At 41.5% G+C, this 19,854-nt stretch overlaps 1 protein-coding gene across 1 annotated transcript in view; it reads right to left on the bottom strand.

The window, feature by feature from the left end:
- DSCAM (DS cell adhesion molecule) overlaps positions 1-19,854 on the bottom strand; it is a 665,984-nt gene that overhangs the window by 20,573 nt on the left and 625,557 nt on the right. Inside the window, exons 30-32 of the mRNA XM_075073839.1 lie at positions 19,215-19,364; positions 13,570-13,767; positions 8,898-9,200 (exon numbers count right to left, since the gene is read on the bottom strand). Of these exons, the coding sequence (XP_074929940.1) occupies positions 8,898-9,200; positions 13,570-13,767; positions 19,215-19,364 (651 nt within the window). The remainder of the gene's footprint in view (positions 1-8,897; positions 9,201-13,569; positions 13,768-19,214; positions 19,365-19,854) is intronic.

The following is a 19,854-nucleotide window of genomic DNA, read 5'->3' on the forward strand; positions in this document are numbered from 1 at the left end:
CTGCTCCCTTCTCATGGCTTGGCCTCCGGCCAGGTCACTATTGTTTTCCCCTTCCAAGGTATCCAAGTCCCACTGGACGATCTGTCTCAGGCAGTCTTCTGTTCCACTGGCCGGACTATGCCAATTACCCAGGGGCTGGTAGGAGAACCCAGGCCTGCCCTCTGCTCTGGGTTCCCGCCTAGGGATCCTATGTCTAGCAATCATGGTCTAAGCAATCCTAAACCCTGCCACTTTTTCTCTGGGCTCTTTCCTTTCTCTGTCTTCTGGCCCATGCCTGAGTTACCACTGGAACCTCCGCCATTCACTGCGGCTACTTTACCCTCTCTTGGTCTCTTGCCAAAGTCTGTTTTCTCAGGCAGCATCCCAGACTTTATTCCCCCCCCTAAGATTCCTCCTTGTCTCTTGCCAACTCCTCTCCTCTCTTGGGTGTGACAGTAGAGTTCCTCCCTACCACCACCAACTTCTCTTTGTAAACCCAGCTCAGCTCCTCCCCGAGCTGGGCTTCATCAGCCATTAGTCCCAATCAGCCCTGATTCTCCTCCAGGTGCAGCCTGTCACAGGGTAATTGGCCCTTTTTACCTGCTCAGGCCTTGTGTGAGGTAAACACCCCCTCATAAACTACTACAATTATCTTTTCTTATCTTCCATTTAAAAAAACCATTGAGAGGGCAGTGAAAGGCAAGAACGGGGCACATCTATTTCAAATTAATAGATTCCAAGCCCAGAAGGGACCATTGTGATCATTTAGTCTGACCTCCTGTATAGAACATCCAGGCCACAGAACTTCCCCAAAATAATCTCTAGAGCATATGTTTTAGAAAAACATCCGATCTTGATTTAAAAATTGACAGTGAGGCAGAAGTTACCATAGCCCTTAATAAATTGCTTCAGCGGTTAATTAAAAATGTATGCCTTACTTCCAGACTGAATTTGTTTAGCTTCAACTTCCCACACCAATTTTTTCAAAGCAAGTACTAACACATTTATCAGTTTCCCAGGTAGACCACAGGCATTAGCAGTGGAAATTGCCTAACACTGATGTGCTAATGTGCCTCAGTCATGACCCAAAGGACTAGGGCTTGTTCTGAAATGATAGTTCAGTCTCCATAACTGGTTCAATCACAGTTGAGACTACCAGATAGTGGCAACAGGGGTGCAATCTGTGATGTGAACACCTCTGCACTAAGAACCACACTAAGCCCATCAGCTCTTCTCACCTAGATGACTGGATCACCATGAAATGTTAATTGATTGAGGCACCTACTAGCCTGAGCTATTGTGACATTGTTGATCAAGAGGTAAAAAATCTCTATATTTTCAATTTCCAATTTCTTTCATTTGATTTATCCATTGTTCTCTTGAAGTTAGGTGAAATCCCAGACTTCCAGGAGCTTTGAAGTTGAGGATGATATTAAGTTCAACACTAACAATATCTTGGCATCATTTTTCACATATTACATGTTATTAACACTATGAAGATGATGGACATTGGGGGTCTGTGACACAGTAGCCATTGGTGGTTCACTACTTTGTGTCATCAACCTTTGTCAGGTCTGACATCTAACCCACCTAATACCCTGTTGTCATGATGTGTACTCAAACAGGTAGCATGTAATATAACATTGAAAAACTAATAACTCACTGATCATTAATATTCTTGTGTGATGTATTTATGAGGTGTGTACAAAAAGTTATGGATTCATGCTAGAATTATGTTCTTAAAATGTGTTTGACAAGCAGTGCGTAAGCCCAGTCTGCTCTAGACAATGGAATGTGTATTTGCTTGTTGTCAGGCAGAGACAATGAAGGCACTTTTATATAAAAGATAAAGCCATCAACATAGCGAATGGGGGAGACTGCCTCTTTCAGAAGTCTGAACCTCAGATGATAAGCAACTGACCAACTGATCAGACACTATATTACTGCATTATAAAAGCGCATCATGTAAGGTCTTTTATGAAAGCTAATGACACACTGGTGATTAATATCATGGTAAAATGTCTGTACTAGCACCAGATGAGGAATTATGAATACTCACTGACATTATGCTTTAAAGTCTCTGATCAAACAAAGGGAGGAAAAGGTTTCTTCCAGACAGGAGATAAGGCAACTATCTACATGTCTCCAATGAAATTAAGCAAGGCATGATCAAAAACAAAGATAACCTCATTGGAAGTCCATAGGAAGAGAAGAACAGTATGAGGTCATCCTGAGTCTGGGGACAAAACAGTGAGTTTGAGAAGATAAAAGGTGAAAGACTAAGCCATCTTGTTCTCCATCCCTGGACAGATACAAAAGGCCAGAGCTCATGCATGCTGAGAAAGCTGGGAGCTGGAATCTCTTGGAACTGAATATAGGTGTTTAGGCAAAGACCTTTCATCTAGGGAAACAAGGGGAATGATCAACTTGTACTTCTATGGAAGGTGCTGACTAAGAGAAACTCAGCCATGGGTGGAAGGAAAAAGATTGGTGAAAAATCTACCAATGTTGTAACTTGTCAAGTTAGGTCTTAGCCACTAGAAAGCATATTTTATTTTTATTTGCTTGTAACCATTTTGTCTTTATCCCTTTGTTGCAGGGTGGTCACCCGCTCCTGCCTTAAAAGGCTTAAAACAGCCTGCGGAGAGGGCTGTGGCAGGGAAGGAAAAGCGGGGCTGACTGAGGGAAGCAGCCTCAGCTGGGGGACATGCCCTAATCAGGCCATGGCTGGCTTAAGGGGGGCCCAGGTGGCCCTTATAAGAGGGCTGGGGCCAGTAGCTAGAGCAGGACTCTCCCTCTAGCTCTTGAGGGAGAAGGCCTGGCTGTCTGGGAGCTGAGCAGAGTACCTAGACTGAAGCAGGGTTGGGGGAAGGCTGGAGGAGCTGGGGAGCTCCAGCCTGGAAATCCCCCAGGCTGCTGGCCTTGTTAAAGGCCAAGAACAGGTATTGAGGTTGCAGAGGGGCAGCCCAGGGGTAGGCGGAGGCAGCAGGTCCAACCCCCCGCTTGCCGTTGATGAGTGGCACTTACACTGCAGTCTGGCCCAGGGAACGAGGGCTAGGTGATGACTGGCAGTGGCTATAGTCTGAGGTAAGGTGAGGATAGAGGGTAGGGGTTCCCTGAGGAGGGGAGACTCAGATCTCTGGGGGTACTGCCAGGGGGCAGCACCTTGGCCTCAAAGGGCCACCAGGGTCCAGGAGGGACTCGGGCCCAGCGGCAAACGGGACACTGGCCTACAGAGGGTGCTCCGGAGGCTGGAAGACCTAATTCCCTGGATGACCAGCAGGAGGCGCTGCAGGGGTGAGTCCTGCCTTGTGACACCCTTGTACTTGAACTCACTTAAAACCGATCTCTTTTTGTTAAAAAACTTGTTTTGCTTTTAATCTAAACCAACCCAGTGAAACTGCTCTGCGCAGCTGTGTTTGAACTGAAATGTTTGCTAAGTCCAGTTAAAGTAAAAAACCATGCTTTTGTCTCTTTGAAGAAGCAACAAACCTCATTAATTCTCCTAGTGTTCTAAGAGAGGGCTGAAACTTCAGTGAGGGTGGTTTGGAGGAAATTCTTGACTGGGGGTGTGTTGGGGTCCACTTGAGTAACAGTAACTAAGGTTGCTGGAGACAAGAATGTGGCTGAGGTGTAACGAACAGGCTGCTAGATTCAGACTTGTTGAACCAGGGCTGCTTAACACACAGACACTCAGTGCATACTTGTATGTTGGCTGGGAGTGTCCAGACAGGGAACTACAGCAGCAGAACATTTTAAGAAACGCAGGGTTACAGGAAAAGCAGTGACACAACCTCTCACTGGTTTGGGTTGCACCCCAAAACATGACAGGCCTCCTCGTTATGAAGGGCCCATTTTGGACACAAAGTTTAAAATGTTATCATACTGTCTCTCATATCCCCTTGTTCTTCTAACCTTCATTCTAGCACATGATGCCATCACCGTGGCATACTGTGCAGTATGACCATCACCAATACAAGATGACCTAGACTCAGAGAGCCAGTTAGATTTTATACACTGAGTCAGCAAGGTTTGCAAAATCTGTAGGCTGCTCTGTGCCTGCAGAATTGTAAAAACTCAAGGTACCAAGAGGCAATTATTAACAAGAAGATTCTATTAATACCACTCTTGGCCCATCGAGGAGGTGGATCAGAAAACATGCTCTTGCATTCTGAAATTTAGGGAGAAGGAGGTATAGTGCAGCAATTTTATTTTAATCAATGGTCTAAAATGTCCAACTGACCATTATTTAGAGGTAAAAGAAAAAAAAAACACTGTGTTAATGTTGACATAAAAGCAAATGCAGCAAATAATCTGAAGTCTCTCCAAAAAACGGTGGATTTGGAAAGATTAGCAAAAATGCTTTTAGAATTCTGCCTTTAGAACTCTGAAAGTGAGAATTCATAAACTATTTTAGTTCTCTGTTCCATCTCCTGCAGCTGTGATTTCTAAAAAAATATATATATTTAGAAAGCACAACTACTGGAATATTTAGTAATGCAACCCCTCCAATGGTACCTTATAAATATGCTTTGTGGAATATGTTCAACTGACATAAGTGAAAATGATGGAATGCTTGTATGTGATGGAGAGAGAGACATATCGTAGCAGAATATGCTTAACAGTCTGCATTGTTTAAGAATAATTTAGCTGAATATTTAAATGATTTTCCAGTGATGCCGCATTTCTGTAATTTAGTATGAAATTATTCTTGTTTTCAGCTTTGTCAGTTTGTTTTATTAGGTCCTATCATTTTCTTTTAAATGACTCTTATTGCAGTTTAATTGACTAAATGTTAAATTCATGATTTTATAGTTTCATGTACCTGACTCTCCTCATTGTATAGACTAAACATTATGAATAGCATAGAAGCAGAAATCCAGGTAAACTAGAAGCCAATTCTAAATATGCCACTTGCAGGTAAGCCTGAGCATCAGAAAACGGAGGATCAGAAACACAGTTGGCTGAGTATCAGAGGGGTAGCCGTGTTAGTCTGGAACTGTAAAAAGCGACAAAGAGTCCCATGGCACCTTATAGACTAACAGACGTATTGGAGCACGTGTTTGGCAAAGTGGGTATTCACCCACGAAAGTTTATGCTCCAATACGTCTTAGTCTATAAGGTGCCACAGGACTCTGTGTCACTTTTTACAGTTGACTGAGAGAGAAAGAAAGTCAGTCTTTAATTTCATCCCAAAGGACTGAAAGGTTTACAGCGGATTGGAATAAGTAGAGGTCTTCTATCACATATTACTAATTACACAATTAGAGTTGCATTTGAAGTGTAGAGGTTCTGGAAAGGCAGTCCTAATTCCGAGCTCTGGTGCTGTAAAAGATCACATTTTAAGCCTGCCTAGATGTGTGATGAGCCATCCAAATTGAATTCCAGTGTAAAATGCCAACCTGGCATGGTTATTTGCAGCTGTCATTTATAGGGATAAGTAAATATTCAAATATTTGGATTGAGATGACACTTTCTGAATGAAGCTGAGCTGAAGGGGAAAAAGAGATGATCCTATTATTCAGATCCCTGAATACAGACCTCATCAAAACTGAAAATGGGCTGCCCTGCCTTTCTCCTTCCCTTCTTTCAAACAGGCCCCCAAACTCTCCACTGCTTACCATTAGCCATCTTCAGTGGCTCAACCTAATGGCTGAAATGCTACCTGTTGGATGAGTCAGCCACTCTGACTAAAGGGCTTAATCCTGCAAGCTGCTGAGCACTACTGTGAGATGCTATGTTCCCACAAATCAATGGAATTAATAAGAATAGAGGGTGCTCAGCATCACACAGGAGCATTCAGCAGTTTGCAGGATTGAGCCCTAAGGTTTCAGAGTTTTGTCTACATTAATGAGAGCAACAGACTGAGGAATGGTTAGCTAAGTACCTGAGTGGTCTGAATGTCAGCCCAAAATATCCTCAAATCTTTGACTCACTGACTTTGGTTAATATTCGTGCTATACAGCAAGTTATTTTATGTACCTATCTCTCTATCCATTACCTTGCTCTAATGAAAACGAGCTCTTACCATCAGGCGGTTTAGCCTCAGTATTTCCAGTCTTTGAAAATATCCAGTTGTTACAATCTGGTGTGGAACATCTTGTAAATTCTAAATACATTTTATTTTTAATCCAAAATTCTCTAGGGATTATTTTTGAACAATAGCTATTATTTATGCAGACATAAATTGGCAACAGGACGGCTACAGAAGTTTGATTGAAAGGTGAGATCAGAAATTAGGAAGAAGAAGGCATAGGTTACAGAAAATGATGTAATACAAGAGACAGAGGAAAAGAAAAATACCATGGAAACAGACAGGTAGATGTGATCTTGAAAAAGAATGACATTAAATGAGAACCAGAATCAAAGAGCATTGTCAAAGTATGCACCTTCAATTGTTTCGATCAAGTAAATCTAAACATCTTAACATTTTTATTTCTTCATCATGTTACCAGATGCACAATGTTGTCTTTAAGTAATTACATTTCCATCATTATTAACTTCTTCATCATTTCTAAAAAATTAAATGATTGAAAATAATGCTCCTTGAGTCACCCATCAACAGTGTGGACACTGGGAATATTAATCTATCTTCCAGCATTCAAGAATCAACTTCCTTATAATTCCATATGTTTAAATCTTTTAAGTTATAAAGTATCATTGAAAGCTCATGTTCAGAAACATTTATATAAATGAGTCATAATTAAGGCTCAGAGTCTGTCACGGAAGTCATGGATTCCGTGACTTTCCAGGATGTTCTATGACTTCTGCAGCGGCTGGTATGTCTGGCCCTGGGGCCCTCAAGATGCTTGGGCAGCCCCTGGGCCACCCCCGCCCCCAGCGCACCAGCGGGGGTCTTTGGTTGCTGAGTCTCCCTCACACCTCCCAGCACCAATGGGGGTCCCAGGCCATGCACTGCCTCCCCACAGCACCTGCAGCACCCCCGGGCCACCCCCTGCCACATAGCACTCAAGATTTAGTCAGGGGTATATAGTAAAAGTCATGGACAGGTCACGGGCTGTGAAGTTTTGTCTACTGCCTGTGACTTGTCCATGACTTTTATTAAAAATACCCGTGACTAAAATATAGCCTTAGCCACAATCATGTTGGGCCATTGGAACTTGCATCACTATTCCAAGTTATTAAATCTAATTACCATGTCACATGATAGATGGCTGCTCCTTAATGCAAAAGGAAATTAAAATTTCGCAAGAAAATGGGTGTGAATTCAAATCAATTTAGCTGATGGCCTCAGGGCTGACTACAAATCTTTAATTCACTGGAGGGGAACTGCTGAGATCTTAAACCATGAAGCTTTCCAACTCAAGCGTGGGGACTGAATTTTAGCACTGGCTGCCCTCAGGGAGCATGTACATTATTTAGAATACATTAGAACATTTAAAAATATTAAATAAGCATAAATAATTTATTTGGAAAAATGAAATGAGTTTACTCTTCTATTTGCCTGAGGAATTTATAGAACATGTCTGACTGATTGGAAGGGGCAGATGGTAGTTTTCCTTCAACTGTGAAATGTGGATATTTCCCCTAAGCAAAGTAAGAAAAAAATTACCTTTAATTCTTGTTTTATGTAGATTCACATATCCCAAGTGATCACCACTCTTGGGGTCTGTGTTTCCAGTGTGTAACCAAGTGAGAATCAGTCATTTTCTCCACTAAAGTATTTCCTCTACCCATGTCTCCTTCATTCTTTTGAATGGCTTGGTAATTCCCTTCCTATTTTATTACAACTTAATTTCTTCTTTTTCTGAGTCCTTTCAAATTATTCTTGTATACTTCTCTCACAAGTCTCTCCTGGCTTCCCTCCATGCTACTTCCTGCTCCTGGAACAATCTGTTCAACACTATTTGTTATGCTTGTTTCCTCTCTTCCCCCAAATCCCCTTTGTTCAATTAGTAGTATTTATTATTTGTGTTAGGATAGCACCCATAATGTATGAGTTGCTCTCTAAACATATAGGGAGCCCTGACACCAACCCAGCCTAATGAACAAGCTTAGTACAATGAAATTACAAATAAAATAAATAACCTCATAATGTTTAACTGTGTAAATCCTTCTTCACTTACATCATCTCTCCCTGTGTCATGTCATGATTGTCTAACCTAGACCGTAAACTCTTCAGAGAAGGGATTGTGACATATTTGCCTGCAGAGCACCATGCATACCTATGCATTGTATAAATAAATATGTATTATTAGGGTGTCACTAAAGATATAATTTGTTGCCTTCCAGGAGCTGGACTAAAATCAATAGGTACCCATCAGGCATTATTAGTCACTAACAACTTGGGATGGACTTAAGTTAATGACCTACCAGTGGAAGGCTCCATATCCCATTGTCAGTCAGGGGTGCTGGAACAATTTGTATAGAGGGGATGCTGAGAATCACTGAACCAAACTGTAAACTCTGTATATGTTGGAAATCGCTTCAAAGCGGGGGTGCTGCAGCACCCCTAGTTCCAGCACTTATGTTGTCAGTCCCCTGAGGTAGCCTGTTTCCTTTATATTAACATTTTTTTGTTTTTTTTCCAGTTTCAGATAGTTGTTGTGCTCTCCCCTTGATGTCTGTGTTTATGGAATTATAACACCTCAACAACGTCCTTGTTGATATCTCTCTATAACCAACTTCAATGACATTTTGCGGCATTCCTTTGAGATCAGTGAAAGGATATTACTATGCCATTGTTTTTAGTTTGTCTGTATACAGGAGGATAAACTTACATTGAATATAACATCCGTTATGATAAAAAGTGATTCTTTACTCTGCGAATACTTACCTTAAATATGAAGAAATATGAATTTCTTCCTTCATTCTGATATATCTTGTTCCATCTATCATGTTATGCATGCAGTGAAATACTCACCCAAAGTATCAAAAAGTTAGCTCTGTATGCTTACCTGGCCGATGTGCCTTTGGAACTGCCATGTTCATCACGCGCCCTCCGTCCTGAGGTTTGGGGGGTGAAGCAGTAAATCTGCAGATCCCCGATTCTGATGGTGTGCTTGAGGTCAGACTGTCTGTGTATTCATTAGTCCCTGCCGTTAGCTGTTCCGATGATGTGTCTGATATAAAGCATTCTGTAATTGTGAACTTGGCATGTCTCAGCTGCTCTTCCATCTTAGCATGTTCATATGCTCTCGCTAGCTCTTCGTACGTAGAGGAGGCACTTTCTGTGGAGACCATGCTGCTTCTTGCTCGATCTAAACATCCAAAAAAGATAAACAGTGTGGTCATTTCAGAACCTAAATCATTAATATTAAAAGATTTTTAGTAGAGTGTAGTTTTCCTGACTATGACTTGGATGAAATCTACTTCATCATGAATATTGATCTTTCACACTTAAAATGAGGTCTCATTGCCTTACCAGCAGCATATGAATCAGAATTGACTTGTTTGCTTAGAAGCAGAAAAAACGTTTATTCAGTAAGAAAAATGTGATTACTCTTCCCTCTGCCCCTGCAAATTTCTCTTTTGAAAAGTAAGTTTTTAGTGCTTTACATGTCAAAAGAAAAACAGAAGGCCACTGTTTATCCACAAAACAGACACAGCACTGCCAAGGACAGTTTCAGTACAGTATCCTGTTAATGTGCCTCCGTGATGTTTCAGAGGGCTCACCTCGAGTGGTGAAAGGAAAACTTTCTGTATTCATTCACTTCTTGGCCCTTCTGTTGAGAATGCCAATAAAAGTACAATAGAATGGCAATGATTCTGAGGCAGACATCTGTTTTCTGGGAACCGGACTGAAACCACCAACTCATCTCACATAGAGCAAATGGCTGCATCAGAAGCTAACAAATCTGAGACCAGAGCTTGAAAGCAGCTCAAAATTGGTAGACTCTTTGTTCATTTCATTTATTGATTCTTAGGTCAGCACAATATTAAAAAGTTAGGTCGATCCAGTTACATCATTCAGGGGTGTAAAAAATCCACACCCTGGTGCAATGGAGTTAAACTGACCTAATCCTCAGAGTAGACAGCAGTAGGTTGATGGAAGAATTCTTCCATTGACGGCCTCTCAAGGAGGTGGATTAACTAGACTGATGGGAAAACCCATCCTGTTGCTGTAGTATGTGTCTACACTGAAGCACTGCAGCTGTGCTGCTGCGGTGTTTCTAGTGAAGACATCACTTTAGAGATGTAGCACGGCTATGTTTGGTTGTACAACTCAATACACAATTGTTTAATCTTTTAAAATAACAGATTTATCACTCTGACCCCATTCCTTTCCTAGAAATCAAAAGCATAGCATATATACTGTTTTGTCATCTCTGTGTTGTGTACCCTTTCCATGACCCAAGTTTACTTTTGATTTTAAAAAACTATTTTAATTCCAATATAAAACCCTGCACATCTTAAAGGGTAGGGATAGAGTTGGAAGGTGTCTAGTAATTAACAACTTTTGTTCAAATACTATAGGTTATGGAGCAGGCTTGTAAAATCATTGTTAAAGTTTGCATGTCCTTTTCCATGATGATTGGATGATGATGAGAAAACCAAGGATATTTTACTTGTCTGTCAAATAAAATGACCCTGGATGAGAGGAATCTTGCTGTGCTGGGATATGTGACAATATGCTTGTGACGCATGTGGGAATTTTCTGTAACACTTTTATGAACTATCCATATAACTCTGTACCTATCACCTCAGTATTGCTACCCAGTGAGTGACAAAAGGGTTAAAATGTTACTCCAGGGGCAGGGCAGGACACCTGAGGTGTCTGACTCACACAGCTGTTTGGCTGGAGACCAGAATAATTAGCAATGGAGGTTGTGGAAGAGACAATGGAAACTCTTATGACCAAAGGTTAACACTTAACTGCAGAGGCAGCTGAACATGTGAACACAGCTAGGCTGTGTCCTGAGAACAAAGACGAGAGGTGTCAGATGTCTGTGATAAGAACTGGCAACACAGAAACACAGCAGCTCTCACGGGAAACTGAAGGACAAAGAGACAGAGCCAAGGTGAATTCTAGAACAGCTTGGCTGGATGCAGCCCTAGCATTGGCCATTCTGAACTGTCTCTTTATCTTTGCTTCTCTATGCTAACCTAAGGATTTCCCAATGCTGTATTCTAGTTGATTAATAAATCCTACTCTGTTTTGAAAAGGCTACATAAAGTCACATCAGACTGATGCACTTCAGCAAATATCTCCCAAAGGGGTAAAAAATCTCTGAACACTTGGACTCTCTGCTTCAGTTGGACTCACTGAGAAAAACTCACCATGAGGAACAGGTGTTCTGGAGCCTGGGAGGCTCAGTGCCAGAGACACTGAGGCCATGTGGCCTACCTTACGGAAGAATGTGACTCCTTGGGGGGTCTGACACACTTAAGGGGTGCCCCCTGGAGATGGTCTACAGGTTGGAGCATAGCAAATCCAGGATCTTGCCCACAATCTAGCATGCCCATAATAAGGCTTTCACCATCCTTCCAGATAAAGAAGTCAGGATGAAACTGGAGGCATGTCTGATGAGCAACATGAAGTATTCTCTCTTTAACCAAGATGGTCATACTGCCTTTTTCAGTTCTCCTACTCCTGACAGCCCAAGAGAGTCACCTGGATTTCCATGCACCTTTGCACAGCAATGTCCATGGGCCATTAGGGCAACCCACCACTGCACTTTTTTAGATTTTAATTTGTACATTATTAGGGCTCAACCTTCCCTTTGAAGAAAAAAAATATTCTACTGATTTAGATATGCATAAATCTTTTACAGCAAAGTAAATGTTCCTTGATTCTTCATTGAATAAGTCTTACAAGTCTTTTTATTTTTATGTATCTATCCACAGTCATGTAAATTTCACATAATTTGATTTAACGATGTACCTTACAATGACAAATGCACAGCCCATAGGAAATTCCTGATATTAATGTTGGATAGCGTATTTAAGCAGAGGGTAGATTTTAAAAGATATTTAAAAGGAGGGTGTCCATTCTTAACAGATAACAGCTTAATCCTACAAACGTTATTGGGCACAGTGCTTACTACTGTGAGTAGCCCAGTGGAAGTACATGGGCGATATGTAATGCTCAGCACTTCTGAAAATCAAGCTGCATATTTAGGTCCCTAAATATGGATTTAAGGGACTATCTTTAGGAATATATTTTTGAAAATCTTGGACCAAACATTTTTAGATCAAGGCAAGGCTGATGTCTGCTTTTTCTTACTCAGAGAATAACTGGATTTTTTTTTAAAACCCTCATTTCTATTTAGTGAAAAGCTATTTGTGTATACTGCTTTGGATGGTTCTCTCTTCTAGGACCTGACTGTTCTGAGACTTTCCTGTGTAACCACTCTAAACCCCGAGGTGAAAGTAAGCTGGTATGGTATGGTATGGTGTACCAGTAAGAAAGTGGTTGCTGGTACACAATCAACCAGACCAGCAGGGCCCCTGATGGTGGGGGGCAAAAGGGGCAGCTGCCCCGGGGCCCAGCTATTTAAAAAGGCCTGGGGCTCCCTCGTGCTGCCATGACTCCTGTGGCGATTTAAAGGGCCCAGGGCTTCTAGCCACCCCTGCTGCTACTGCTACCAGGCCAGTGGATAGAATCCTGGGCCCTTTAAATCGCCACCAAAGCCCCGTGCAGCACCGTCCCTTCCACCTGAGGCCCCGCCCCTTCTGGAGACCCAGAGTTGCCACTTCCACCTTGCTTAGGAACCTGGCCACCCTGTGTACTGGTAAGTCTATTAAGTTACTTTCACTCCTGTCTAAACCCCAAGGGATTACAAGCAGTTGCTTCTGGCCAGCCTTGAGCTAGGCAGGGAATCACCTCCTCTGTCAGTGATATGCCTCAACACAAACATTTTCCATTTTTTTTTTCCAAACCTATTTTGGAGTTGCTGTGTGAGTATCTACTTGATCACGCGATGTAACTCATTTAAAGCTGTACATTTTTTCATCTCTTGTTCAGTATAGAGGAAAAAGAAAATCAGCTTCACTTTTCAGTCTCACAACTGCATTTTAACTGGGACACAAAAAGGTTAGTATTAAGACTGAGTGAAGAATTGCATCTTCAAGTTCCCCCTTCTCATTAGTTATAGATATAGCTGTTCCCAAAGAAAATGAGGGCTTTGTCCAATGCTCATTGATGTTACTGAGTACTGGATTGGGCCTGAAAGCTGGACATTCCCCCAGTGAGCAAATTACACCACTGGAAACAACTTACCTTATAGTAGCTCAAACCTTAAAACCATTCCAGTTTTGACTCCATTTTCTTGGCGCTAATACTGCCACTTCCTGGCTGATGCCATTTCATGATGCAAATTCTCATACCTCTCCCTTAGAACTCAGGAAGTACATAGTTTCAGTGACCAGAAAAATTACCCACAGAACCATCAAAAAGATTTTGGAGTACATTTTTGGCATAGCAAGTCACGTACACAATGCCTGTTTATCATAAATGGTCATATAACCCAGTAGCAGTTGCAGTTAGAAGGTACGTTTTTAAAATGCTTCAAAAAGAATATAAAACTCTTAATCCCAGCAGTGAATATGGTAAATCTCATGCAGTGAATACTACTCCAGTTATGCTAGTCCTGTCTTTAGAGGGGAATTCTGCAAATAACATTATACCTGTATCCTGTGAGGGGCTGACACTGTAGCTGTCACTTTCCTTGTCTACTGATCCTGCAGCTCTGGGTGTTGGCAGCCTCCAATCTGTGGTGAGGGTATGGGCTGATATAGTGGGATGGGGTCTGTTGAGAGTCCATTGACTAGCGTACCTGTTGCGAGCTGTTGGCCCAGTTTTTGCATTCCTTCTTGTAGTAGGATCTGTGATTGACAAACAGAGAATCTTTGCCATTACATTCTTAATTAGTCAATGAAAAATCACCAGCAGAATAACTGAAATGAAGTGGTGACTGAGATGTTGTTAAAAACAAAAACTGACAAAAAGGAGTTAAGGATGACAATGTGTTTCAGTGAAGTGCAGTGAGTACATCCCCAAATTAGGACATTTTCTTCACAGAAATTCTATATGTTTATACAATCACAAATTTTAAACAGTCTGGAATCCAAACAGTTCCCTACTGCCATGTAACTCTACTTGACTCATTATCACTTCATGTGAATCATAATAACTCCCTCTGATCCCAAATTTATAAAATATAAATGAAAAGATTATAAATGGCTAAGAGATTATATTATCACATTGCTTATTCTAGGGATCTTGCTTAATATTAACATACAACAGTATTACTCACTACCAAAACCCTATGTGTGTATTATTTATTTATTAGTTTACATTTGGGCTAGTATGTTATTGATCATGCGTGCTAAAGGGCTGCTACCAGGTGCTGAATACATGGCAAATCTCAAACTCCTCAAAGGAGAGAAAGCTCAGTGGTTTGAGCAGTGGTCTGCTAAACCCAGGGTTGTGAGTTCAATCCTTAAGGGGGCCACTTAGGGATCTGGGGCAAAATCAGTCCTTGGTCCTACTAGTGAAAGCAGGGGGCTGGACTCAATGACTTTTTATTTTTTGAAGGGAGGGAGGGATAGTGGTTTGAACATTGGCCTGCTAAACCCAGGGTTGTGAGTTCAATCCTTAAGGGGGCCACTTAGGGATCTGGGGCAAAATCAGTCCTTGGTCCTACTAGTGAAAGCAGGGGGCTGGACTCAATGACTTTTTATTTTTTGAAGGGAGGGAGGGATAGTGGTTTGAACATTGGCCTGCTAAACCCAGGGTTGTGAGGTCAAGCCTTAAGGGGGCCATTTAGGGAACTGGTGTAAAGATCTGTCTGGGGATTGGTCCTGCCTTGAGCAGGGGGTTGGACTAGATGACCTCCTGAGGTCCCTTCCAACCCTGATATTCTATGGTTCTAAGTTCTGATGGTAAATTTATTCATAAAGATTCTTACAGTGTCTGAAAAAAATAAAATCACCCCAATTCTTCCTTAGAATTTTTCTTTTAAATCAACTATATATGTAGGGCTTAAAATATTTTATGCTTTGCTGCTCCAGTGACAATCCATCCATCCTTCCAAGGGAGTACAAGTAAGCTAACTGCCAAAATCGACTGCTTAGGCTTTGTTGACATGATCAGTAGCGCTGGTACAAAAACAAAGCTTATTTTTCATCATATGTAGGGCCCTACCAAATTCACAGTCCATTTTTCCTAAATTTCATGGTCATAGCATTTAAAAAATCTTGAATTTAATGGTTTCAGATATTTAACTCTTAAATTTCACAGTGTTGTAATAAAATATAATCATGTAAAGCCCTTAAGACTCAGTGTTCCTCCAACTGGGGGTTCTGACCCACAAGGAGATCGCAAACTATTGTAGTGGGGGTCATGGTATTGCCACCCTTCTTTCTGCACTGTTTTCAGAGCTGGGCAGCTGGAGAGGTGCAACAGCTGGCTGGGTGCCCAACTCTGAAGGCAGCACTGCAGCCATCAGCAGCACAGAAGTAAGGGTGTACTTTTGTATACGTTTACCTTATAGTATAGAGTAAAAGTACACAAAAGACCAGAGTTCATGGGGGACACCAGATTTAATGGTCTGTGATGCGATTTTCATGGTCATGAATTTAGTAGGGCCTTAATCATAAGCCAAAGGGAAAAGAAAAAACTTTAACTGGCAAATGGAATGTGACTAAACAGGGATCGGCAACCTTTGGCATGTGGCTTGCCAGGGTAAGGCCCCTGGCGGGCTGGGCCAGTTTGTTTACCTGCCGCATCCATAGGTTTGGCCGATCGTGGCTCCCACTGGCTGCAGTTCGCCACTCCAGGCCAATGGGGGCTGCAGGAAGCCACAGCCAGCACATCTCTTGGCCCACTCCACTTCCCGCAGCCCCTATTTGCCTGGGATGGCGAACCGCAGCCAGTGGGAGCTGTGATTGGCCGAACCTGCAGACATGGCAGGTAAACAAACTGGCCCGGCCTGCCAGGGTGCTTACCTTGGCAAGCTACATGCCAAAGGTTGCCGATCCCTGGGCTAAACCATCAGGTAAAGATTTTTCTTTTGAAGCTTCTATAGTGAGTAAAAGAATTAAATAGTGCTCTTTGACATTCAAATGGCAAGGCTGTTCTATCACTTAGGAGTGGGAGATTTGAACAAGAATAGGTTTAAGGATAAAACCATCACTAGACACTGACTTGGACATTGTTTCTGAATAAACATTTCCTATGATGCATTTACAGCCTATTACTTCAAAGGTGCAGGCTATTTATAAATATAAAATGGCCAAGCCTGTCTGACCTTCTGTTCAGATCCTCCTCCAAAGCAAAACAAAAATACAGACTCAATGCCATTGATAAACACTGTATCACGCCTGCTCTTTAGAACAAGGACAATAGTTAGTTGGCTAGTATCTAGTTATGAAAAGATAGCAGGTTATTGTTGGAAATTACTAAGAGATCAGATTGAAAATTTACAATTTATCCTGAGCAGGCATGGTGCATAGCTGTGCCACCTCAGAAGCAAACTGAAGGGGGCAGTAGAGGCAGGTGCTGAGAGCTGTGAAATTACTACACCATTAGCAGATTTCTTCCTCCTTGGTGACAGCTGAGGTCTGCTGGATGGAGGGACAGAGCCTTGCCTCTGATCATTCCCCATTCCTGTCTGTCCACTGTTGCTGCTCTCCCCTAGTACTATGAATTGTGATATCAGTATTTGGATGGTCAGGAGTGGGGAGCAAGGTGGTTCCTTGTGCCTCCTTATTCTCCTGTGTGGCTTTGTAAGGGTAACTCACATCCTCTGCAGACGTGAAATCCAAGAGGCAAGTGGGTGTATGTGGAAGATGCCATCCACAAATCCCTCGTGTCTAACAGCTGCACTCTGCGATTAGACACTCATGGCGGGCCTGTGCCAGTTGACTCAGGCTTGGGGGCTTGGGCTAAGGGGCTGTTTAATTGCAGTGTAGATGTTCAGGCTTGGGCTGCAACATAGTTCTTTGCCATTTAGTAGTGTTCCCAGAGCTGGGACACAAGTAGCTATTCCTTGACTGGCATTTGGTAGCTATACTGTTTAGAAGATGTCAGCTAGCCCAGAATATCACTAATAAATAAACAATTGTCTATGTTTTCAGACCCTTTCATCCTGAAGGATCCCAAAGCCCTATACAACTGACTGTGAAGTATATACACAGTGCACCACTGAAACACAATCATCTGTAGGAGGAGAGGGCAACCACCAACAGTACACAACACATAGCCCAGCACTGGGCAGAGGACAAATTATGGCCAAGGATATTAGAACTGCTCTTGCAAAGAAAAATGCCAGTGGATCTTTGAAATCCATGCAAGTCATGTAGGACCCTCAGTTTTTTGAGGTATCAGAGTCACCCTGAAGACATGACCTAAATCTCCTGAATCTTATTTAAGTCTATTTCCCAGACTTAGTCTTAGAATATCTTGAAACATGCATGAACTTTAAGGACCAAGGGTGAAATCACACTCTTATTGAAGTCAGTGTAAGTTTTGCCATTGACTTCAATGGGGCCAAGATTTCACTCCAGACTGTGACTGTCCCAGTGCAGGTGAGCAGCATGGATGAAGAGTGCACGAAGCTTTCCTCCTTTTGTGCAACTATGCAGGTGCCAGCTATAATCCTAGACCTTATGCTCCATGAATGCAAGGAACAGAAGAGTCTAATCACTAGACTTCCGAAAGGAGACAGAACAAATGGAATGAAGGCCCTAACAGAGCCCAGTTGGATTGTGGACACTGCAACAGTTGTACCCAATTTTTGTCTTCTGAATAAAAATTTAGATTTTGAACAATAATTGCATTACAACTTAAAAAAGACTGTTTCAATAGACTTTTTGCAATCATATATATGGATTCTGATGGAGGGATGGTCTCTGCGTTGAGGGGGATTGGCAATCTCAGACTTCCAGCTTGTTTAGAAAATTGTTACTTTAACAAATCTGTTTAAATGCGAGTAGCTATTCCAGGGCCACAGCACAAACAGTTGGGCTGTTCTTCCCTTGCAGCAGAGAAGGCTGAAAATTGCACATCCTTGAGCCCCTCAAATTCATTTAAACGAGTCTGTTAAACTTGAGAAACAGTACTCAAAATTCTAAGACTGGCCTTGCCCACAGCAGGGGTGGTGGAACAATTTGCATGGTGGGGGTGCAGCCATTGAACCAAACTGTAAACCCTGTATATGATGGAAACCACTTCAAGCCTGGGGGTGTGGCAGCATCCCCACCATCCCTAGTTCCAGCACCTATGGTGCACAGTGTTACTTTCAAATATTCAAGGAATATTAAAATACACAATAAATATATTTTACAGGTTTCCCACCACACTTGCTGGGATGCATGTGAACCAGACTATTGGGCTTGATTAAAAGCCCATTTTAAGTAACAGCATTTCCATGGACTTCAATGGACTTTGATTTGGAGGAGATAAGGGATGGAAAGTGTAAGTATCCTGGGGTGTTATCCAGCCTCTAATTATACCTAGGAAAGACAAGTACTTTTGGAGTGCAGATCTTGCAGCATTAAACATAGTTAGATTTTAAAACGATGCAGGGTTCTATTATATTGTTCATTCTCATAATCTTGATTCTTCAATATAATACACATCAATGACAGTATTTGATCTTTGTATTTCTATATATCCTAGGAATTGTTTATATACTTCAAGTATGCCATACTACTATCTAATAAGTATTCCTTAGATTTAATGAAACTTTTTCAATTATACCAATATGGAACACATTTATAACTGAGTTTAGGAAGAATGTAGTGCCATAGTACATTTATTCATTTTGTTTAAATCATTGTAAGATGATCTCAGCATGGATATAGCTGGGAAAATGGATTTAATATAGTACCTAGAAATGTAAATGTTCAAAAATGCAGTAATCAGAAAATGTATTTTTCATATCCTAGAACATTAGGAACAATCACAGTTAATTGAGAAATGAAATAAAGATTGATTGCAGAGAAATAAATATCTATTAGCTATGAAAATCCACTAGAAACATTTGCTCAATAGAGTCTAAATGCCAAAATGCAGCATAAATTTCCTTTGAGGAATATTCAGGTCTGAATTACCTTAAATTACACCTACATTTTAACATGCAAAAGAAACTTTTGCTGTATTAACTTTAATATGTACCACTTTTACAGTGGGTCCAATTGTAAAGAGACTATTTCCTGCTGCACAAAATAGTTTCTAGACTACATTCGAAATAAAGGAAATACCATGATAATATAAATAGTGTGATAACGATAGCTGCTATAGGTAATATAATCTCTTTTATACTCACTTGTTCCTGGTCGGGCATCAGAAACATCAACCAATGGTCCAGTAGCTTGTGAGACAGACTGGTAATGTACTGTGTGAGTAACTGTCAATGACTTCTGTTTAGATGTCTCTCCAAAATCAGCATCAGTTAATAACACTGTTGATCTGTCATCTATAAGCAATAGAAAATGAATATTAAAATAATAACTAAAGAAATGAGTATTGCCTGCGGGCCTTCATTTGTGATATGATGACTTTAAGGGACACAGATAGGCTTTTCGTGTATCCTAAAATTTAGAAACTCTCTACTGCCTGTAACAATCTTTTGCTTTAAGTACTTGGACTTTTTCCATTTTGTAAACACTGGCCCCCCCTGACTCTTCATGTTTGTTATTAGCATAAGTGATTGTGACGTCAAAAGGAGATTGTTAGCTCACTTGTGCTCTCTCTTCTGGCTAGCTTCGCCTCTGCAGCACCGGAACAAAAAACATTGCAGGATTAGGGCCTTCATCCAGTAAAGTGCTTATGAACTTGCTTTAGCATTTGAACACTCTTGTGGAAGTTGGTGGGACAAATCTTGTGCTTACAGTTATGCACATGCTTAAATGCTTTTGTGGTCTGGAGCCCATGGGCCAAATCTTGCCTCTTCCTTATGTTGCAAA

This window comes from Chelonoidis abingdonii, chromosome 1, assembly GCF_003597395.2.
Source record: "Chelonoidis abingdonii isolate Lonesome George chromosome 1, CheloAbing_2.0, whole genome shotgun sequence".
Lineage (NCBI taxonomy): Eukaryota > Metazoa > Chordata > Testudines > Testudinidae > Chelonoidis > Chelonoidis abingdonii.